Raw genomic sequence first — 16371 nt, forward strand, 5'->3', positions numbered from 1 at the left:
AGATTTTGGTGGGGGCTGCGGGTGCTGGAGCTGGGGCTAGGCAGGACCCAGCAGGGCAGTTTGGGTTGTTACCCTTTGCAGTCACGGCAGCTGAATTTAGGGTCCGTGAGAAAGAGGGGGAAGGACTGAGAGTTTCATTGCTCCTGGGAACGGGACCCCAGGGTGCGTGGGCAGAGCCGGCACACAGGGCGGGCTGCGGGATATTTCTGGAGCATGGGTGAAAAAAGGTGCCTGTCGCTGCCCAAGTCCTCGCTGCCAGCACCAGGCAGCGCCTGTGGCCGTGGGTCAGGCGGCAGCTCCTGGGGACGGCTGGCTGACCCCTGCCTGTCCTGCCTTGGCACTGTGGGAGCTCCTGGTCCCTCCGTGTCCCCAGGGGGGACTTGGGGATGGCATGAGCTGGGGCACACCGGGATGTCCTGGCTGCAATACCTGGCAGGGAGTGATGGAGGCAAATTAAAGGCTGGCACTGGGCCACTTTCTCAGGGCCTGGGAGGGAGCGGGAAGGGAAAAGTTCCAGCAGGACATAAATCAGTGGGAAACATCTGTGAGTGACAGCGAGACATGCAGGGACATCATTCCGTCCTTGTCCCCGACCCACGCTGGGGCTGGGACTGAGCACTGCCGGGGCCCGTGGCTTGTCCCACCGTGGGCTGCCGGAGGCCACGCCGTGCTCCGCAGGAAACGCCGCTTCCTTTGCCGGCCGGAGCGCCGTGTCCTGCCCTGCCTGGCTCCCTCCCTTCCTGCCCAGGCACAGCGCCTGGCCCAGGCCCAGGACGGCTCCAGTGTGGAGCGGGGTGGCTGCTGGGGCTTCCAGCCTGGGAAATGTCTTCCTGGGCAGGGGGGACAGGGCTCAAGGGCGCCTGCATCCCGCCATCCCTGGAGAAGGGCTGGAGCGCCCATGGGTGAGACTTGCTGGGGGGGTGCCTGTGCAGGGGGGGTGATTTACAGCACCCCCAGCCTTTGCCCCGTTGCCAGGAGCCCCGCGAGTCCCTGACCTGGCTGGGAACCTCGGAGTTTACAGCAGGCTGACACCTTCCCCAGCCAGGCTGTAAATCACGGTGCAAGGCAGAGGCTTTGCTCGCCCTCAGCCAGTGCCCAGCTCTGCTCCACCGGGCGGGCAAAGCAGCCCCGGGTCTGCTGGACAAGAGCCATGCTGGGGCATCACCCAGGGCATGGGAGGGGAGAAGGGGTAGGAGCGAAGCCCCCCATCGCTGCGCTCCCCCACGTCCCGTCGGTCAGCTCCCCACCACCCCACACCATGCAGACACAGGGAGGGAGCCGCACTGCCAGGAGTAAAATGATTTATTTCTTATTGAGAGCTGGATCCTACAGGGCTTGGCGGTACATCAGGCAGGGGAATCTGCAAGGGGCCCCCTCCAGTGCCTCCCTCTGTGTGTGTGTGTGTGTGTGTGTGTGCACCTCGCACACCCGCTCACGCCCACCCGTGCGCAGTCCATGCACACACGTGTGCACGCGCACTTGCGTGTGCAGCAGCACATGTGCACCAGCTGTTTCAAGCCCCTGTGCCACACAGTGGGACATGGCGGGATGTGGGGTGGGCAGCAGGCAGGGCCATCCCAGGCTCCCGCTGCCAAGCCCAGGGCACCCAGGGCACCCCGTCCACGTGTGACACCCCCCACAGACCACGTAGGCAGAGCCAGTCCCTTTTCATGCCCCCAGACCCTCTTCTCTGCAGGCTGGGGAGCAGCAGGTCCGTGCCAGATGCCATCTGGCTCCAGCAAGAGAGGATGGAGGCCCCAGTCAGTGGGTCTGGCACACACAGTATTGTCACCTGGTCCCCAAAACCAGCTCCCACCTCCTCTCCATGTCCTTCCTCGGGCACTGCCGGCCCTCGTGTCCCCAAATGCCGCCAGCCTGCGGCAGGGTCCCCAGTGCCTGAAGCACCCTCGCACCCCATGCCCAGCTGCAGCACATGGCCAGCAAGGGGTGCACGTGGTAGCGCAGGGGAAGGGATGGGAATTTGGGGGTGCAGCTTTGCAAGCATCCACTGTAAGCCACGGCAGGACAGCTCGTGCCTCTCCTGCTCTGCCGGCTTTCACTACTGCCCAGCCCCTGCCATCCTCCCGGTGTGTCCCAGACACAGCCTGAGTCCTGCCATCAGTGCAGGTCGATGTTCTCATACTCCAGATTGTCTGAGTCCTCCAGCTCGATGCCAGGTACCAGGTTGTAATAGTTGGTCGACTGACTCATGTAGATCTTTTCCCGGTCAGCAGAGTCCTTCAGGACTTCGCTCACGCTGACAGTGTCCACCTCTGGCTCGCTACCCCCCAGCTCCTCTGCCCTCGGTGCCAGGCTGTCCTCCTGCTGGCCCGGCCCTGTGCCCTGCTGCCCTTTTTGGGTTGGCACCTGGGAACTGCTGGGGGATCCCACCTGAATCTCCACCTCCTCGTAGAGGTCTCTGCCACTCTCCAGCAGGTCCGCAGAGGGCTGGAGCAGGACCTGGCTCCCCAGCAGCACCTTCTTCTCGGTCTCAGGTGGGGCAGCAGGCAGCTCGTAGGGGATGTAGTGGTGGGGCTCTGCAGGCACCGGCACATTGCCCCTCTCTGCTGTGGCCGGGTGGCTCTGGGACCTGCTCTGGAGGCTGTAGTTGGTCTTTCTCTTCCGCCTGCAGAAGCACCAGGTGATGCTGGCGAGGATGAGGAGAGAGGGCAGGCAGATGAAGAGGGCGGTGAGGCTGTGCGAGCGGCACAGCTCCTCACGAGGGATGCTCTGGAGGTCCACGCCATGGTACTGCTCCGGTGTGTGGCAGGTGACCTCAGCAGCCAGGCTGGGCCAACCCTCCAGGTTGCTGAGCAAAGCACAGCTGCAGTCCCAGCTGTTGTTGGAGAGCTGGAGCTGGAGCAGAGATGGCTTCAGGAGGCTGGCGGGAAGGAAGGTCAGGGCGTTGAAGCCCAGGTAGACCTCCTGGACCTGGGTCGATGCTTTCAGGAAGGAATTGGGCAGCTCCTGGAGCTGGTTGCTGTCCAGATAAAGGACCCTCAAATTAGGGGCATCTTCCAGAAAGCTTCCAGGGAGACTTTCCAGCAGGTTGTGACTTAAGTGCAAGATCTCCAAGGCAGGGGGGACTCCCTGCGCGTTGCTGATATCCGTGATGCTGCAGTGCGAGAGGTAGAGCTCCCGCAGCCCCCGCACCCCTACCAGCGCGCCCCAGTCCAGGTGGGTGATGTTGGAGCTGGTGAAGTTGAGGCAGCAGCTCTCGGGGAGCGGAGCCTCCCGGAAAGCCTGGAAGTCCATGCGCTCCGTGCAGTTGCAGCTTTGCGGTGCTGTGTCGAGGGCAAGGCTGGCAGCGAGCAGGAGGCTGCCCCAGAGGGACACGGTCCCCAGCCCAGCGCCTGCGGGGAGAGCAGAGGGGACGGGTGACCCCCCGGCGGGACCAGCTCCCCCCTTGCTCCAGCCCGCCACGGCGGAGGGGTGAACCCCTCTTCTCCCCCCCCACTCCCTCCCCCAGGGAAGGAACCCGGGTCCCCGCAGCCCCCCCTCCCGGAGCCACCTCCCAGGGCTACCGCCCCCCGCCAGCCCGGGGCTGCCTCACACCCGACGTCCCGCTGCCGCCCGCCGGGTGCCGGCGGGCAGGGAGAGACCCCCGGGGCTGTGCTCGCCCCCCGGCCCGGGCTGCCCTGCCCGGCCTCACCTGCCGCCGCACGCCCCATCCTCCGGGGCCGCTCCGCCGCCCCGCCGCGCTCCCCGCCGGGCGCGGCCGCCGGCTCCGCCTCGCTGCGGGGCGGCCCCGCCGCAGCCCGCCCGCCCCGGCCCCGGCCCCGGCCCCGGCCCCGGCCCCGGCCCCGGCCCCGGCCCCGGCCCGGGCCCGCCTCGCCCCGCGGCCGCTGCCCACGCCGCGGGCCACGGTCTCCCTTCAGCCCCCGGTGCGCCGTCCCCTCGCTGGGCTGCCACCAGCCACGGGCCCTCCAGCCGCGCTGTGCGGTGGCACCCCCCCAAAATACGCTTGTCCCCAGCCCCTACATTCAATCCGCGCTCTGGTCCACCTTCCTCTGCACCCCCCACCCCCATAAACCATGGCCCCTACAGCCCCCCCATCGCCTCCCCATCCCTCCCCTCTCCATCCCCCAGAAGCAAGGTCCCTTTCCAGCTTCCCCCAATCTCCGCTCCCCTCTGCCCCCTCCACAAGCCATATGTCCCTCCAGCCCCCTCCAGCACCAGCCCCCCAAGCTCCTGGAAAGGAGCCAGGCTGGGCTCTGCTGAGTTCCCCTCCCTCCTGGGATGGGGAGAGGGCTCTGCCCGGCTGGCCCCCACCTCTGTGCACGGTGCAACTCCCAGCCCCACTGGGGAGCAGATGCGGAGTGACATGCTTGTAGGATGGGGACCAAAGGGGCCAGCTTCTCTCTCCATCCCTGGACCCCCTACAATTTCCTTCCATCCTGCACAAGTCCCAGGCTGCGAAGGAGGAGCAGAGTCAGACACGAGCACTACAGCCCACAAGAAAAGCAGCGCTGGAGAGGGGAGCTGTGTTTCCACACCCTGAAAGTGCATGTGCGCTCACCGCGGTGTGAACCAGGTAAACCGAGGCACATGGTGCGGTACTGACAGCACTTCGGTGCTGGTGGGAGGTGGGTGAGATGGGACCTGGCCTGAGCACATGTGCAGTGCTGTGGTGCCGGAGCCCAGTGGGGTGATCGTAGAGGGGCCGGGCTCTGGCGGCCGCTCTTTGTCCTGGCTCGGGGTGCAGAGTGCCAGGACACCCTACGTGCTGCATATCTGGGGTGCCTCAGAGGCCTGGCAAGCTCAGCACACCAGTAATAAAAGCACTGGGTTGTTTCAGGCTGCCTTGGGCCACCAGTGCTATCCTGAGGGATGCAGCGATGTTTGCGAAGGCAACAGGCCTCAAGAGTTTCTTCCCTTGATTTCACCCCTTGCTCATGGCTCAAAACTAGCACCTCAGGTGCTGCTTTCACGCCTCAGCTCAGGGATGCTCCAGCCCCCAGTGGGAGAGCAGCAGCTCCCCTTGGCACAGACCCATCACCCATGTCCCGTTCACCCTGCTTGGGGCTCTCCCAGACCCACAACCCTGACAGAGGGGTGGGTTTCTGGCAGTGGGACCTGCCCCACCCTGCTGTGGGCATTGCCATGTGAGCAGTGGGTTTGGGGTGCCAGCACCTTGCGCTGTGCAGCAAATGCCACAGCAACGAACGCTGCACCAGGGATTTCTGCTGGGAAGCAGGGATGGGATGGGATGGAGCAGGGAGGGAAGCAGGGCTGGCCAGATCCTGGCTGCTGGGGTGGGACGCAGGAAACGGCCATCTGGGCCCTTGCGGGAAGGGAGGTGCCGGCAGCGCACTGGCCTGGGGGGACGAGAGTTGCCTCCCGGGGTGCCCTGGGCACAGTCACACAGCCCCGAGCTGGCACCAATGGGCCGGAGCCTGCTAACACCCCAACTGGGGTAAAGCCTCCCCTGCTTCCCCTGTTCCAGAGCAGTAGCTGAGCCAAAACCCCATTGCAGGAGATTTCAGAGGGCTCCCTGAACCTCCCTGGGCCGGATCCTGCATCCCAAGGGGTACCTTCCAGCACTGGCATTTTACATACCACCCCAGATCCAAGTGTGTCCTTAATCCAGAAGGATCCAGGTGCTTTTATCTCTCTCTCCAGGCAGCTTCACCCAGATTTGCACCTTCCCTTCTGCACATCCCCAGCCAGCCCCTGGGGTGGGTTGGTCTCTGCTGGCGCTGCTGCTGGTACTGGTTCTGGTGCTGGTGCTTCCTTCCCCGGCTCACCCAAGGGACCAGCCACCCTCTCCCTCCTCCTCCTCCTCCTTGGTGGCTGCAGCCCCGTGCTTTGCAGGAGCTCACCAGCTGAGAGTGCCGAGGGAGGGGAAAACCCTGCTCCCGAGGGGGTCAGGGCTGTCACCTCAGTCATGGGGAGCTCACCTGCACCCCAGACTGTGGGGGGACGCAGGTGCTTGGCTGGCATTGCTCTTGCTGCCCAGTCGCTGCGTGCAGAGCACATAGCAATGCCGTGCAGCTGTCCCGAGAAGGCAGCCCTGCCACAGAAGCAAGCTGGCAACTGGGTTCAGCTTCACTGCTCCTGATGCAGCTGAGCATCACTGAATACTGTGAGGGTGGGGAGACCTTGGGGGGGACCAGGTCAGGTGTGAGTATTGTAGAGGACAGAGATCCTGCAGCCTCTCTGGGCTCCTGTATTATTTTACCATGCTTACAGGGGAAAAAATGTTTCCCAGTATCTAGATGGAATTTCCCTTGATGCAACTGGCATCGGGTGCCTGTCCTGGTTTCGCTGTACGCCTCCCCAAAGAGTCTGGCTCCCTTTTACTGTAACTCCATCTAAATAGCTGCAGGCAGACGGGAGCTCGCCCCAGAGCCTCCCCTTCCCCAGGCTGGGCAGGTTGTTGATGTTAAACCACGCTTCCTCCCACCACCCCGGCTCGGTGATGGGAAAAACCCCGGCTGCGATGCTCTGCATCACCACAGACCCCAGCTGCAGGTGGAAGGGGGGCTGCTCCCGCGCTCCATCCCTCTTGGAGAGGAGGTTCCTCAGCCTTGGTGGGACATGGGCTGTGGGGTCCGTCCATGCCCCCAGACCCGTCCATGCCCCCAAACCCGGCCCAAGGACTCGCCTGGAGCCAGCGGGGAGCAGGAGTCGAGCCGGCAGCTCTCAGCCCTCGCTGGTCCCCGCTGTGCCTCTGCGGGGGACCCCGGGGCAAGCCCCGGGCAGGTCATCCCGCCACCCCCAGGCAGGTGCCCCGGGGCCTCCCCGCACCCCTGGGTGCCTCCACCCACACGCTGACTCCAGACGCTGACTCAGCTCTGCCCGGGGACCTCCCCACAGCCAAGCCGGGGCCTCTGTCGGAAAACCAGTGCTGCCCCGTGACGCCACCCGCGCCCCGGGGAGCCCCTGGGGCCCTGGTGGAAACAGGCAGCGTCCCCCCAAGAGGCAGCAGCCTCCCTGCCTGCTCCTGGAGCGTGTTTGCTGCTGGGTGGTGGGTTTGCACGTATTTCCTCTGCAAAAGCTGGAAACCTGAGAAAAAAGTCAACGGATCTGGCTCGTTTCCTCTCTCCATGCAGCTCAGCTTTTTTTTTTTGCTCAGCTTTCCTGCAGCAAAAAAAGGGGTTAACTCCCCCCACAGGGGCTGTGCTGTGAAGCACAGGGCTGTTTGGCTGGGAGTACTCATGCAAAAACTTCAGCATATTCAGGAGCAAATCCATCATCTGTGACCAGAGCTCTGAGCTCTCCCAGGGAAGCAGAGGTGGAGTGCAGAGTGGGGAAACTGAGGCACAGAGCAAGGGATGTACACACAGTTACCTTGTGTGCAAGTATGGAGCAGGGGAAGGGCAGCAGGATCTGCTTTTGAGGGGCTTTCACAATGCTGCTGCTCCAGGCTCATGGGGGGCCGTGGGTTTGCAGCCACCTCTGCCGGATCCCATGCCCGTGGGGAGAGAGAGATGCCCCGCATGACCTGTTTCGGGTGACACAGAGACGTGTCCTCCTCATGGCCATTAGAGAGCAGCACCGCCATGGCACACTGCCTGGACACCACCGCACACCCCGGCCAGCACAGCCAGGCCCACCCTGCACCACCAGAGCCCCCAGGAAGCCCAGGACGGGGTGCCCAGGTGCTGAGGGGCAAGGATGGAGGTCCTCAGTGGGACAGTCCTGCGGGTCCCCAGTCCTGGACTGGCCACCGTGGGCAGCCGCAGGGGACTGACCTTTTGGGGCTGTTTGAGGGTCACTGGGGCACAGGGCTGGGATGGAGCCGGGGCAAAGCGTGGCCAAGGGACACCTACCCAGGGGACGGTCCGGCCACGGAGCTCACCTGCATCTTCCACTGTCCCCTACGTCCCCAGCACCCCACCTGGGGTGGGCTGTAACCCCCCTCCCCAGCCCCTGGTACAGAGTGAGGGGCTCCAGGGGGGTGTCCGTCTGCATCCACGTTTGGCATGGGGGGGGGCAGGGCACACAGCAAACACTTGGGCTTTGAAATCCCACCCTGGCCACAGCCTTTCCGTGGGGTGTGGGTGTGGGGCCCCCAGTCCCCGAGGAGGTCGTGTGACACAAGCTGGTCACCTCTGTGAGGGGAGGTGTCATGTGAGTGGGTGTGTGTATTTAGGAATGTGTGTGGGGAGGGGCTCTGCATGTCTCGGGAGAGAGGAGAGGCAGCTGAGGAGGGGTCTCTGCGTGTCTATGGGGGAACCCTGTGTCCAGGGGGATCCCTGTCTGCGGGGGTCTCTGTGTCTAGGGGAGGGGGCATGGGGTGCCCGGGGAGGGTGCTGTGTGTGTATGGGGGGGGAGGGGCCTGTGCGGTGGAGGCAGCAGGGCCGTGGCTGGACTCCCCTCCCGGGTCACGGCAGGTAAAGGACTGCCGGTGGGCGCGTAGAACCCCACCGCCCCTTCCCACACCCACCCCCTCTCCCCCGCCTATCCCCGTGCGGCGGTCGCTTTAAAGGACAGGGCGGGGCCGCCAGGGGGGGCGGGGCTACGGGGATGACGTCAGCGCGCCTATTGATAAAGCCGGCGGGATTCCCGGGGCGGCAGCGGTAGCGCGCGGCGGCGGGGCCACGTGCGCGGGGCCCGGCGGTGGCGGCGGATCAGCCTCAGCCCCGCGGAGCCTTCTCCTTCTCCTCCCGCGCCCGCCATGGAGCCCGCCGGCCTCTTCCCCCCCTTCCCCGCCGCCTGCCTCCCCGCACAGCCCGCCCCGGCGCCCGCGCCCCCGCCCCGCGCGGCCGAGACCACCCGCATCATCACCGACCCGGTCTCCGGTCGCTCCTACTGCAAGGGCCGCCTGCTGGGAAAGGTACCGGGGAATTGGGGGGAGGGGGAGCCGCCGTGGGGGGGCACCGGTCGCGGCGTGCCGGATTGAGTGGGGCTGGGAGGGGCGGGGGGCTGCGCGCCTGCCCGACCCCCCCCCCCCCGCACACCCTCCGCCGCCACGGGGTGGCCCCGGGGCTGGATGCGGCCCCTCGGCCGCCGCACGCCGCCTCCGCCCTCCCCGCCTCTCCCGGCGGGTCCGCAACAGCGCTGGAAGCTGTGAATCACCCGGCCTGGCTGCATGCCTTGCCGGCTATCGGAGACGCATCGGTTTCGGGGCGCCCCGCGGGGCGTGCGTGGGCCGGCGGGTGCCCCGGTTCCCAGGGGTGCCGGCCCGCGCCGCTCCGTCACACGCAACTTTTCCTCCCGCTGCCAGCGGCGTGTGTGGGAGGTGGGTGCCGGTTCCCAGCCCGGCCCGAGCGGGCTCGGCGGCTGAGTGTGCAGATTGGAGGCTGACATCACGGCAGGAAAAACCTGTCTCCATGGAGCGGCCTTTCCGTGGCCTTCGGTCCCCGGGCTCCCTGCCCGGCGCAGGACTTTCCAGGTTGATCTGTCATGTGGAAAGATGCGGAGTCTGGCCAAGGGGGGAGGAAAAACGCCCTGGAGGTTTTACAGGAACTGGGTGAAGAAAATCCCTGGTTGAGAGCATCATAGTTCAGATCTTAGTGGGCGACGCAGCAGGAGGGAGCGTGTGACGCTCGCCGGGCTGTGCTGCAAGGGAACGGAGGAGGAGGAGGAGGCTTGGTAGGCAGGGGCGAAGAGCTGTCTCTCACCCATCTGTAACCACCTCTTCCCTTGCAGGGTGGGTTTGCACGATGTTATGAAATGACGGACCTCTCCAGCAACAAAACCTATGCTGTGAAGGTCATTCCTCACAGTCGGGTGGCTAAACCCCACCAGCGGGAGAAGGTGGGTGCTGTGGGGCTGGTGGGGCACTGGGCTGGCAGGGTGCAGCAGGCGTCCTGTGCTCACCCAGGACCACTGCTCCCTTTCAGATCACTAACGAGATCGAGCTGCACCGGGACTTGCACCACAAGCACATCGTCAAGTTCTCCCACTACTTCGAGGACACAGAGAGCATCTACATCTTCCTGGAACACTGCAGTAGGAAGGTGAGCGCTGGTGTGGCCTCCCTGCCAAAGGATCTCCTAAACAGAGCCGTGGCTGATTGGAGCAGGTCTTATCTGAGGTGCTTTGTTAGCATGCTCCTTCTCCTGGGCTGCCTTGCTGCCTGCTCTGTCACACCCTCTGAGGTCAGCCACAAGCTGTGCGGTTTCGCATGGCACTGGGGACAGCACTGGCTGCCTGTCCTACTTGGGCTGCCTGCTCTTGTTGGCATCTTTAGCTCCTGGTGAGGCCACCATAAATCCAGTGGTTCCCCTGGCTGTGCTGAGCAACCTCCAGCCTTGTGTGGGGAGTCTGCTGAGGTCATGGCTGTGGAAGGAGGATTATTTGTGGATGTGCAGCTTCTGGAAGAACTGGCTTTGACCCTGCCTGCCCCATGCCTAGTCAGCAGGGCTGCCTGTTCTCCCTGCCTGCCGTCACCAAGCTGCCTTTTCTCCCTCTGCAGTCCCTGGCCCACATCTGGAAGGCCCGCCATACTCTGCTGGAGCCCGAAGTGCGCTATTACCTCAAACAGATCATCTCAGGCTTGAAATACCTTCACCTCAAGGGCATCCTGCACAGAGACCTCAAGCTCGGTGAGTGCTGTGGTCGAGGCAGGGCGCCATGTGGGGAGCGAGCTGCCCCAGAGGGACTTGTGGTGACACATCGCCCTTGGCTTGTAGGCAACTTCTTCATCAATGAAAACATGGAGCTGAAAGTGGGGGACTTTGGGCTAGCTGCTTGCCAGGATATCTCTGACCAGAAGAAAAAGTGAGTTTGAGGTTTCCCTATTCCAGGGCCCTCTGAGGTTTCACTCTTCTTCCTCCTGCAGCTTCCCAGGAGGGTGGGGGGGTGAGTGGTCCCTCTTGGCTTGGCGAGGACAAGCCTTAGGGCCCCTTCTTGGGGTGGGGGAGGGATTCCTGCCCCAGCTGCAGGCAAGGCGAGGGGGCTGGGGGCTTTGTGGCTCCTTCAGGAGTGAGCTCGCAGCCGTCGGGGAGAACAATGTGCTGACTATTGCTATTGTGCCTGCCTGGCTGCCCTGCCGGCTGCACGGGCCGGGACACAAAGGCTCTGTTCCTCCGCGGCTCTAGGACAAGCTCTTCCCAATGGCTCCCCAGGAGCAGCTGCTCCTGACCCCCAGGAGCTGGAGAGGGGGGGAGTCTGTGTGGGGCTCCTTGTAGATGGAGGGGGGCTTTGGGCCACAAAGAGCGAAATGGAGGGGGGAGGACAGGCTGCAATCTAAATCCCAGGGCTTGGAGCGGGGGAGGCTGTCTGCGAGGGGATACAGAGCATGCGCTGACCTGGCGCTCTGCCCCACAGGACAATATGTGGGACCCCCAACTACCTGGCCCCAGAAGTGCTGCTGAGGCAGGGCCATGGGCCAGAGTCGGACGTGTGGTCTCTGGGCTGTGTCATGTAAGTCTGTGCTGCTGGGTGGGGAGGGGTCCGGGCAGCCTTGCCTGCGCGGGCTGAGGGAGAGCCGGGCTGTGGAGCAGCCCCGATGAGGAAGTCCTCTTGCGCTTTGCCTCGTGGCTTTGCAGCGGTTGCCAAAAAGCAGGGGAAGGGGAACAAGCGGCTGGATCCTGCCCAGCCCCGCTTTGGAGTGGGTGCTGCCCGCCATCCCGGGATGCTGCTCCCGATGGCTGCGCGAGCGGGAGCTGCGAAGGGCAGGCGCTCTCGTGCCACGCTCGGCTCCGGTTCAAAGCAGGCTTGACCGCCTCGCAAACCTGATAAACAACGGAAAATCTCAGTGGCTGGCGGTTGCTGCCGCTCTGTTGGGGGAGCGATCGCTGTGCTGCTTCGGCGCATCCAGCCCCTTGCCCGGCCGCTGCCCGCAAGCTTCCTGCCCCACTTTCCACCCTGGTGGCCGTGCAGGGGTGAGAGTGGCGGTGGCAGAGGGTGGCCTTCGCCTGCCAGCTCTCTCCCCTTCCCCAGGGCTCCTCGCCTGTTGCTCTAAACAGTTGCTAGGAGGAAGCGTGGCCGGATGTCAGCGCGGCCGCCCGGGCTGGAAGTGGTGCTCCCGGTCAGGTGTGGCCGGCCAAATGCCAATAACTTCCTTGCTTTAAGTGCTGCTGAGTCACAAGCCTGGCAGGGATGTGACGGTGGCACGTGTGTCCCCTCCCAGGTACACCCTGCTGTGTGGGAACCCTCCCTTTGAGACCTCTGACCTCAAGGAGACCTACAGGTGTATCAAGCAGGTGGAGTACACCCTCCCTGCCTTCCTCTCCCTGCCTGCCAAGCACCTCATCGCTGGCATCCTCAGACGCAACCCCCAGGACCGCCTCACCCTCGAGGAGATCTTGGACCATGAGTTCTTCAAGGTGAGCGGGTGGGAGTCTGCTGTTGACCTTTCTCTGGGTGGGATGAGGCTTTTGGGGGTGTGCAGGGTGTGGTCCTTGGAGCCCAAGTCTCTGTCCTTCAAAGCAAGCAGCCGCTGTCCTGCCTAAATGCCAGCCAGAGGAGCTGAGGGATCCGGTGTGCTCTTGCTGCCCTGTCCCTATAACATGGACAATTTCCCATATTAATTCCAGTCGTGGGGCCAAGGCTTGATGGAAATGCAAGCTGGCTGTCAGGAGGGCTGTGAGGGACTGCGGTCAGCCCAAGGCAGCTGCTCTGCCTGGAGCACGTGGGCTGTGGAAACCAAACCTCTGCCTTGACCTCTCTGCAGGGCTACACGCCTGAGAAGCTCCCTCCCAGCAGCTGTGTGATGGCTCCAGAGCTGAGTCCCCCCAACTCAGCAAAGAGTCTGTTCGCTAAAGTCACCAAGACACTCTTTGGGAAGAAGAAACCCAAGGGTGAGTCCATGCCCTTGCCCAGGAGCCTCTGGGTGACCCTTCCTCCAAGGAGAAGTGGGTCCTATCTCCTGGAGAGACCTCCTGATGGGTCTTTGTGGACCCCCAGCCCAGGGCCAGCACAAGCTGGGTGTGCCCCTGCCCTTCTGGCTGCTGGTGGCCTGGCATGGGTGTGCGCCTGGAGAGCGGATGCTGTGCTGCAACCCACGGGGGCAGTTCCTCCTGGAAGCCCTGTGTTGCATGAGAACTGGGAAGTGAAAGCGGGAGGCAGCTGCTTGACACCATCCTCACCACTGTGGGCATGGGAGCAGATGAGGGAGAGCTGAGCTTCTGGGAGAGGTGGCCCAGATGTCCCCACCCCCCTGCGCTCAGCAGCGTGCTCATTGCTTGCTTTCTCCTCAGCCAAGAAGGGCTCTTTGGAGGACAAGGATGACATCTCCAAGCTGGTCACTGGGCTGATGAAGACCTCTATCTGCCGGCAGATGAGCTATAAAACCGTGGAAGGGAATGAGGTGAGAATGTCCCCGAGCCTGTGTGCACCCCTCCTTGGGGGAGCAGGCAGGAAGGTGATAAAGCCAGGTATCTCTGCAGGCCACCCCCGTATCATGCCGCAGCGCCAGCTCCAGCCCCGTGGAGACAGTGGTGGAGGAGACATCTCACAAGTCTGTGTCCCCCTCCATCCGGGGGACGATGGCCAGCAGCTGTGAGGGTGAGCAATACCTGCCCAGGCCACCCCAGCCTGCCCCAAGCTTCCCGTCCTGCCCTGGCTGATAGCGGGGCCGGCTGACTCAGCCTGTCATCTTCTCTCTGCAGCCTTTGAAGACTGCATCACTGCCTCTGCCATCATCGAGTCAGCTGTCCAGCTCCTGCGGACCTGCCTCTCCTCCATGCCCCTAGGTAAACCAGTTGGACTGCTCTGGGATGGGACAGGGTGCTGTGCATCCCCTTCCCCATGGGATGAAGGCATGGCTGCTATTTGGTGTACCTTAAATGCCGCCCAGAGCCTGCTGCGGGGGGTCTGCTCCCCGCTGGGGAGGTGAGGTGGGCAGGGGCCAACTGCCTGCTCTGCTCACCCCCTCTCCTCCACCAGCGGAGAAAAACCCAGCTTCCCTGGCCCGCCATGAGCACTTTGTCTGGGTGAGCAAGTGGGTGGATTACTCCAACAAGTATGGCTTTGGCTACCAGCTCTCCAACCGCAGCATCGGGGTCCTCTTCAACAACGGCACGCACATGACGCTTTCCCCCAACCACAGGTAAGTGGTGGGGAAGGGGCTGGTGTCTTTGGGGAAGCCCCTTGGGTGGGAAGGGGCAAGAGGAGGCTGTGCCAGGGGTGGGTTTGGTGCTGGATGGCCCCAAAGCTCATGCTCTGCTCCCTCCCAGGACTGTGCATTACAACCCGACCAACAGCAAACACCTTGTCTTCTCTGTGGCCGCCATCCCCGAGCAGCTGCAGGGACAGATGAGTGTCTTGCGCTACTTTGCATCCTACATGGAGCAGCATCTCATGAAGGTGGGTGCTGGGGCCCTGGGGTGGGCTGGGATCATGGGTGGGTGGAATGTTGGGTCGTGGCTTGACCACATTGCTTGGGCCTGTGGGACGCCCAGCTCACAGGCTGCGGTCAGGTGGACACCTAGAGAGCCGTGTCCTGGGAGTGGGGACCCCACTGGGGGTGTCTCCAGGTTTGGCTGTGTGTATGCTGGTGGCAGTGCTCCCGTGTATGGGACCAGCGGCTTATGCAGACCCTTCTCTCCAAGGGAGGTGACTTGCCCAGCACAGATGACCTCGGGCAGCCGGCCCTGCTCCTCCTGCAGTGGGTGAAGACTGACCAAGCCTTGCTCATGCTCTTCAGCAGTGGCACCCTCCAGGTATGTGTGGAGATGCCCAGACCCCTGTGAGGAGGAGGCCAGTGGGGGACTCCTGGCCTGTGTCAGATCTCGTCTGCCACAGCCCAAATGCAAGGTTCAGCTGTGAAAAACAGCTGTGGGTGCAGGATGCTACTCTAGTGCCTGGAGCTGCTGGTGCAGCTTGTCCAGCCCATGGGGGACATGACACTTCAGTCAGCCGCTCCTGTCTGCCCCGGTGCTGGGGCTGGTGCGTTCCTGCTGTGGGGCGTGGAGTGGGGATGCTCCTGGGCAGGTCAGGGAGGAGGAACGGGTTGAGGCAGGAAGCGTGGCTCCATCCTGGCTCCCGACATGCCGCGGGAAGTGTGGGTTAAACCAAGCCCAACCTGTCTCCTAGGTGAACTTCTACAATGACCACACCAAGGTGATCATTAGCAAGCCTGACCACTCCTGCCTTGTCACCTACATCAACCGGGAACGCAACTCCTACACCTACAAGCTGTGCAGCATCCAGGAGCTGGGCTGCTCTCCTGAGCTCCACCGCCGCCTCAGATACATCCTCAAGCTCCTCCAAGAACGGGCTGAGGCCTAGCATGGGACCTTGGGGGGACCTTCTCTGGATGTAGAGGTCTCCCCCTGCCCTCCCACAGGATGGGAGGTATGTTGTGGTGCTGGCTGCCCACCTGGGCACCCTGTATCCCAGTGCTCAGCTGGACTCTGGACTGACATGTGGATGTGGTTACAGCAGCAGGTCTGGACATCCTTGCTGCTCCCTGGCTCTGGGCAATCACTGTCTTCCCACTGACAGCTCCTGCTCTGGTTGTGCTGGTCTTGGTGGAGTGGACTGGGGTGGCACAGGGAGGTGGTGGGTGAGTGCCCTGCAGCCAGGTTTGGGGCTGGCTGTGCCTTGTTTGTGACCTGGTGCTCCAGCCTGCCCTGGCTGGCAGCTGCTTGCAGTGGGGGCTTCGGCTGTCCTGCCCAAGGTGATGCACCAGCTGCACAGACCCTCTCCATGGCCTGGAGAGGACTGGCACAGCCTTGACCTCAAGGCTTGGCTGCTGTGGGTAGGAAAAACTCCTTCCCAGGAGTGGACAGGGGTGAAGGGCACTGCCTGCCCTGCCAGGGGCTGTGTGGGCTGGTGTATGCCACTCCACAACTGCTACACTAAGGAGGGGGCTGTGCTGGGCCCAGCTGTGCCCTGTATGCTCCCAAATTGTGAATTGTCTGGTACAAGTTGAGGTTTGATAAGGGGGGGGAATCTGAGGGCTTGCCTGAGGAAGCCCTTGTCTCGCTGGGACCCAGGGAGGTTTCTTGTTTCAAGGCAGTCTGCTGTGTGGGACTATTTATGTATCTTATTTATATGGAATTATTTATTTTCCTGTTGGTCTGTCCATGTGCAGCTCCCCTGTCCCTGACTCACCTCAATAAAAATTTATTTGTATAAGGGCAAACTGTCTGCCTTGCTTGGAGCTGGGGTCACAAAAGGATTTCAGCTTCCCCATCATCCTTGCTCCAGGGCTGCTTCTGCCTGCCAGGCAAGACCCCTCTTGACACTGGCTGTTGCTGGGGGACAGGGTCAGGAAGGCAGGATGGGGGTGAGGAGCCCATGTGGTACCTCCACTGCCCTTCCCGGGGCTGGCAGGAGGGGCAGAGTTAGCTCTTGCTGATGCCTGTGGAGCCCCGGGGCTGCCTCAGCTTCTCCTTGCTGCTGCCAAACTCTCATTCCCAAGTGTCTCTGCATTTAGACCAAACCCAGTTGCTCTCATGCTTCTGCTGAGCTGGAGAAGGCAGGGGCTGTGGCCCAGGGGCTGGGTGGGGTGCCTGGGTCCTTGCATTA

The 16371-nt window shown here is 63.4% G+C and overlaps 2 protein-coding genes across 2 annotated transcripts; one reads left to right on the plus strand and one right to left on the minus strand.

Annotated features, from left to right (window-relative positions):
- Positions 1–1404: 1404 nt before the first annotated feature.
- LOC128148314 (SLIT and NTRK-like protein 6) lies at positions 1405–3724 on the minus strand. The gene is made up of 2 exons (XM_052802003.1): positions 3653–3724; positions 1405–3353 (listed from the first exon to the last, which is right to left on the minus strand). The coding sequence occupies exons 1-2, from the start codon at positions 3669–3671 to the stop codon at positions 2119–2121; spliced, it is 1254 nt and encodes a 417-aa protein (XP_052657963.1). The 5' UTR covers positions 3672–3724; the 3' UTR covers positions 1405–2118.
- Positions 3725–8602: 4878 nt separating this feature from the next.
- On the plus strand, positions 8603–15985 carry PLK3 (polo like kinase 3). Its single transcript, XM_052802002.1, has 15 exons — positions 8603–8782; positions 9598–9705; positions 9792–9908; positions 10367–10496; positions 10584–10671; positions 11221–11316; positions 12026–12221; positions 12569–12695; positions 13095–13204; positions 13284–13401; positions 13506–13589; positions 13783–13945; positions 14073–14202; positions 14448–14558; positions 14932–15985. The coding sequence occupies exons 1-15, from the start codon at positions 8624–8626 to the stop codon at positions 15124–15126; spliced, it is 1932 nt and encodes a 643-aa protein (XP_052657962.1). The 5' UTR covers positions 8603–8623; the 3' UTR covers positions 15127–15985.
- The last annotated feature ends 386 nt before the right edge of the window (positions 15986–16371 follow it).

This window comes from Harpia harpyja, chromosome 11 (assembly GCF_026419915.1).
Source record: "Harpia harpyja isolate bHarHar1 chromosome 11, bHarHar1 primary haplotype, whole genome shotgun sequence".
Taxonomy (NCBI): domain Eukaryota; kingdom Metazoa; phylum Chordata; class Aves; order Accipitriformes; family Accipitridae; genus Harpia; species Harpia harpyja.

Bases quoted from the DNA above. Each gene is read 5' to 3' on its own strand.
- PLK3 (XM_052802002.1), top strand. From the start codon at position 8,624: ATGGAGCCCGCCGGCCTCTTCCCCCCCTTCCCCGCCGCCTGCCTCCCC. The intron at 8,783-9,597 runs GTACCGGGGAAT...CTTCCCTTGCAG, and splicing joins AGGGCCGCCTGCTGGGAAAG to GGTGGGTTTGCACGATGTTA. The intron at 11,317-12,025 runs GTAAGTCTGTGC...GTCCCCTCCCAG, and splicing joins TGGTCTCTGGGCTGTGTCAT to GTACACCCTGCTGTGTGGGA.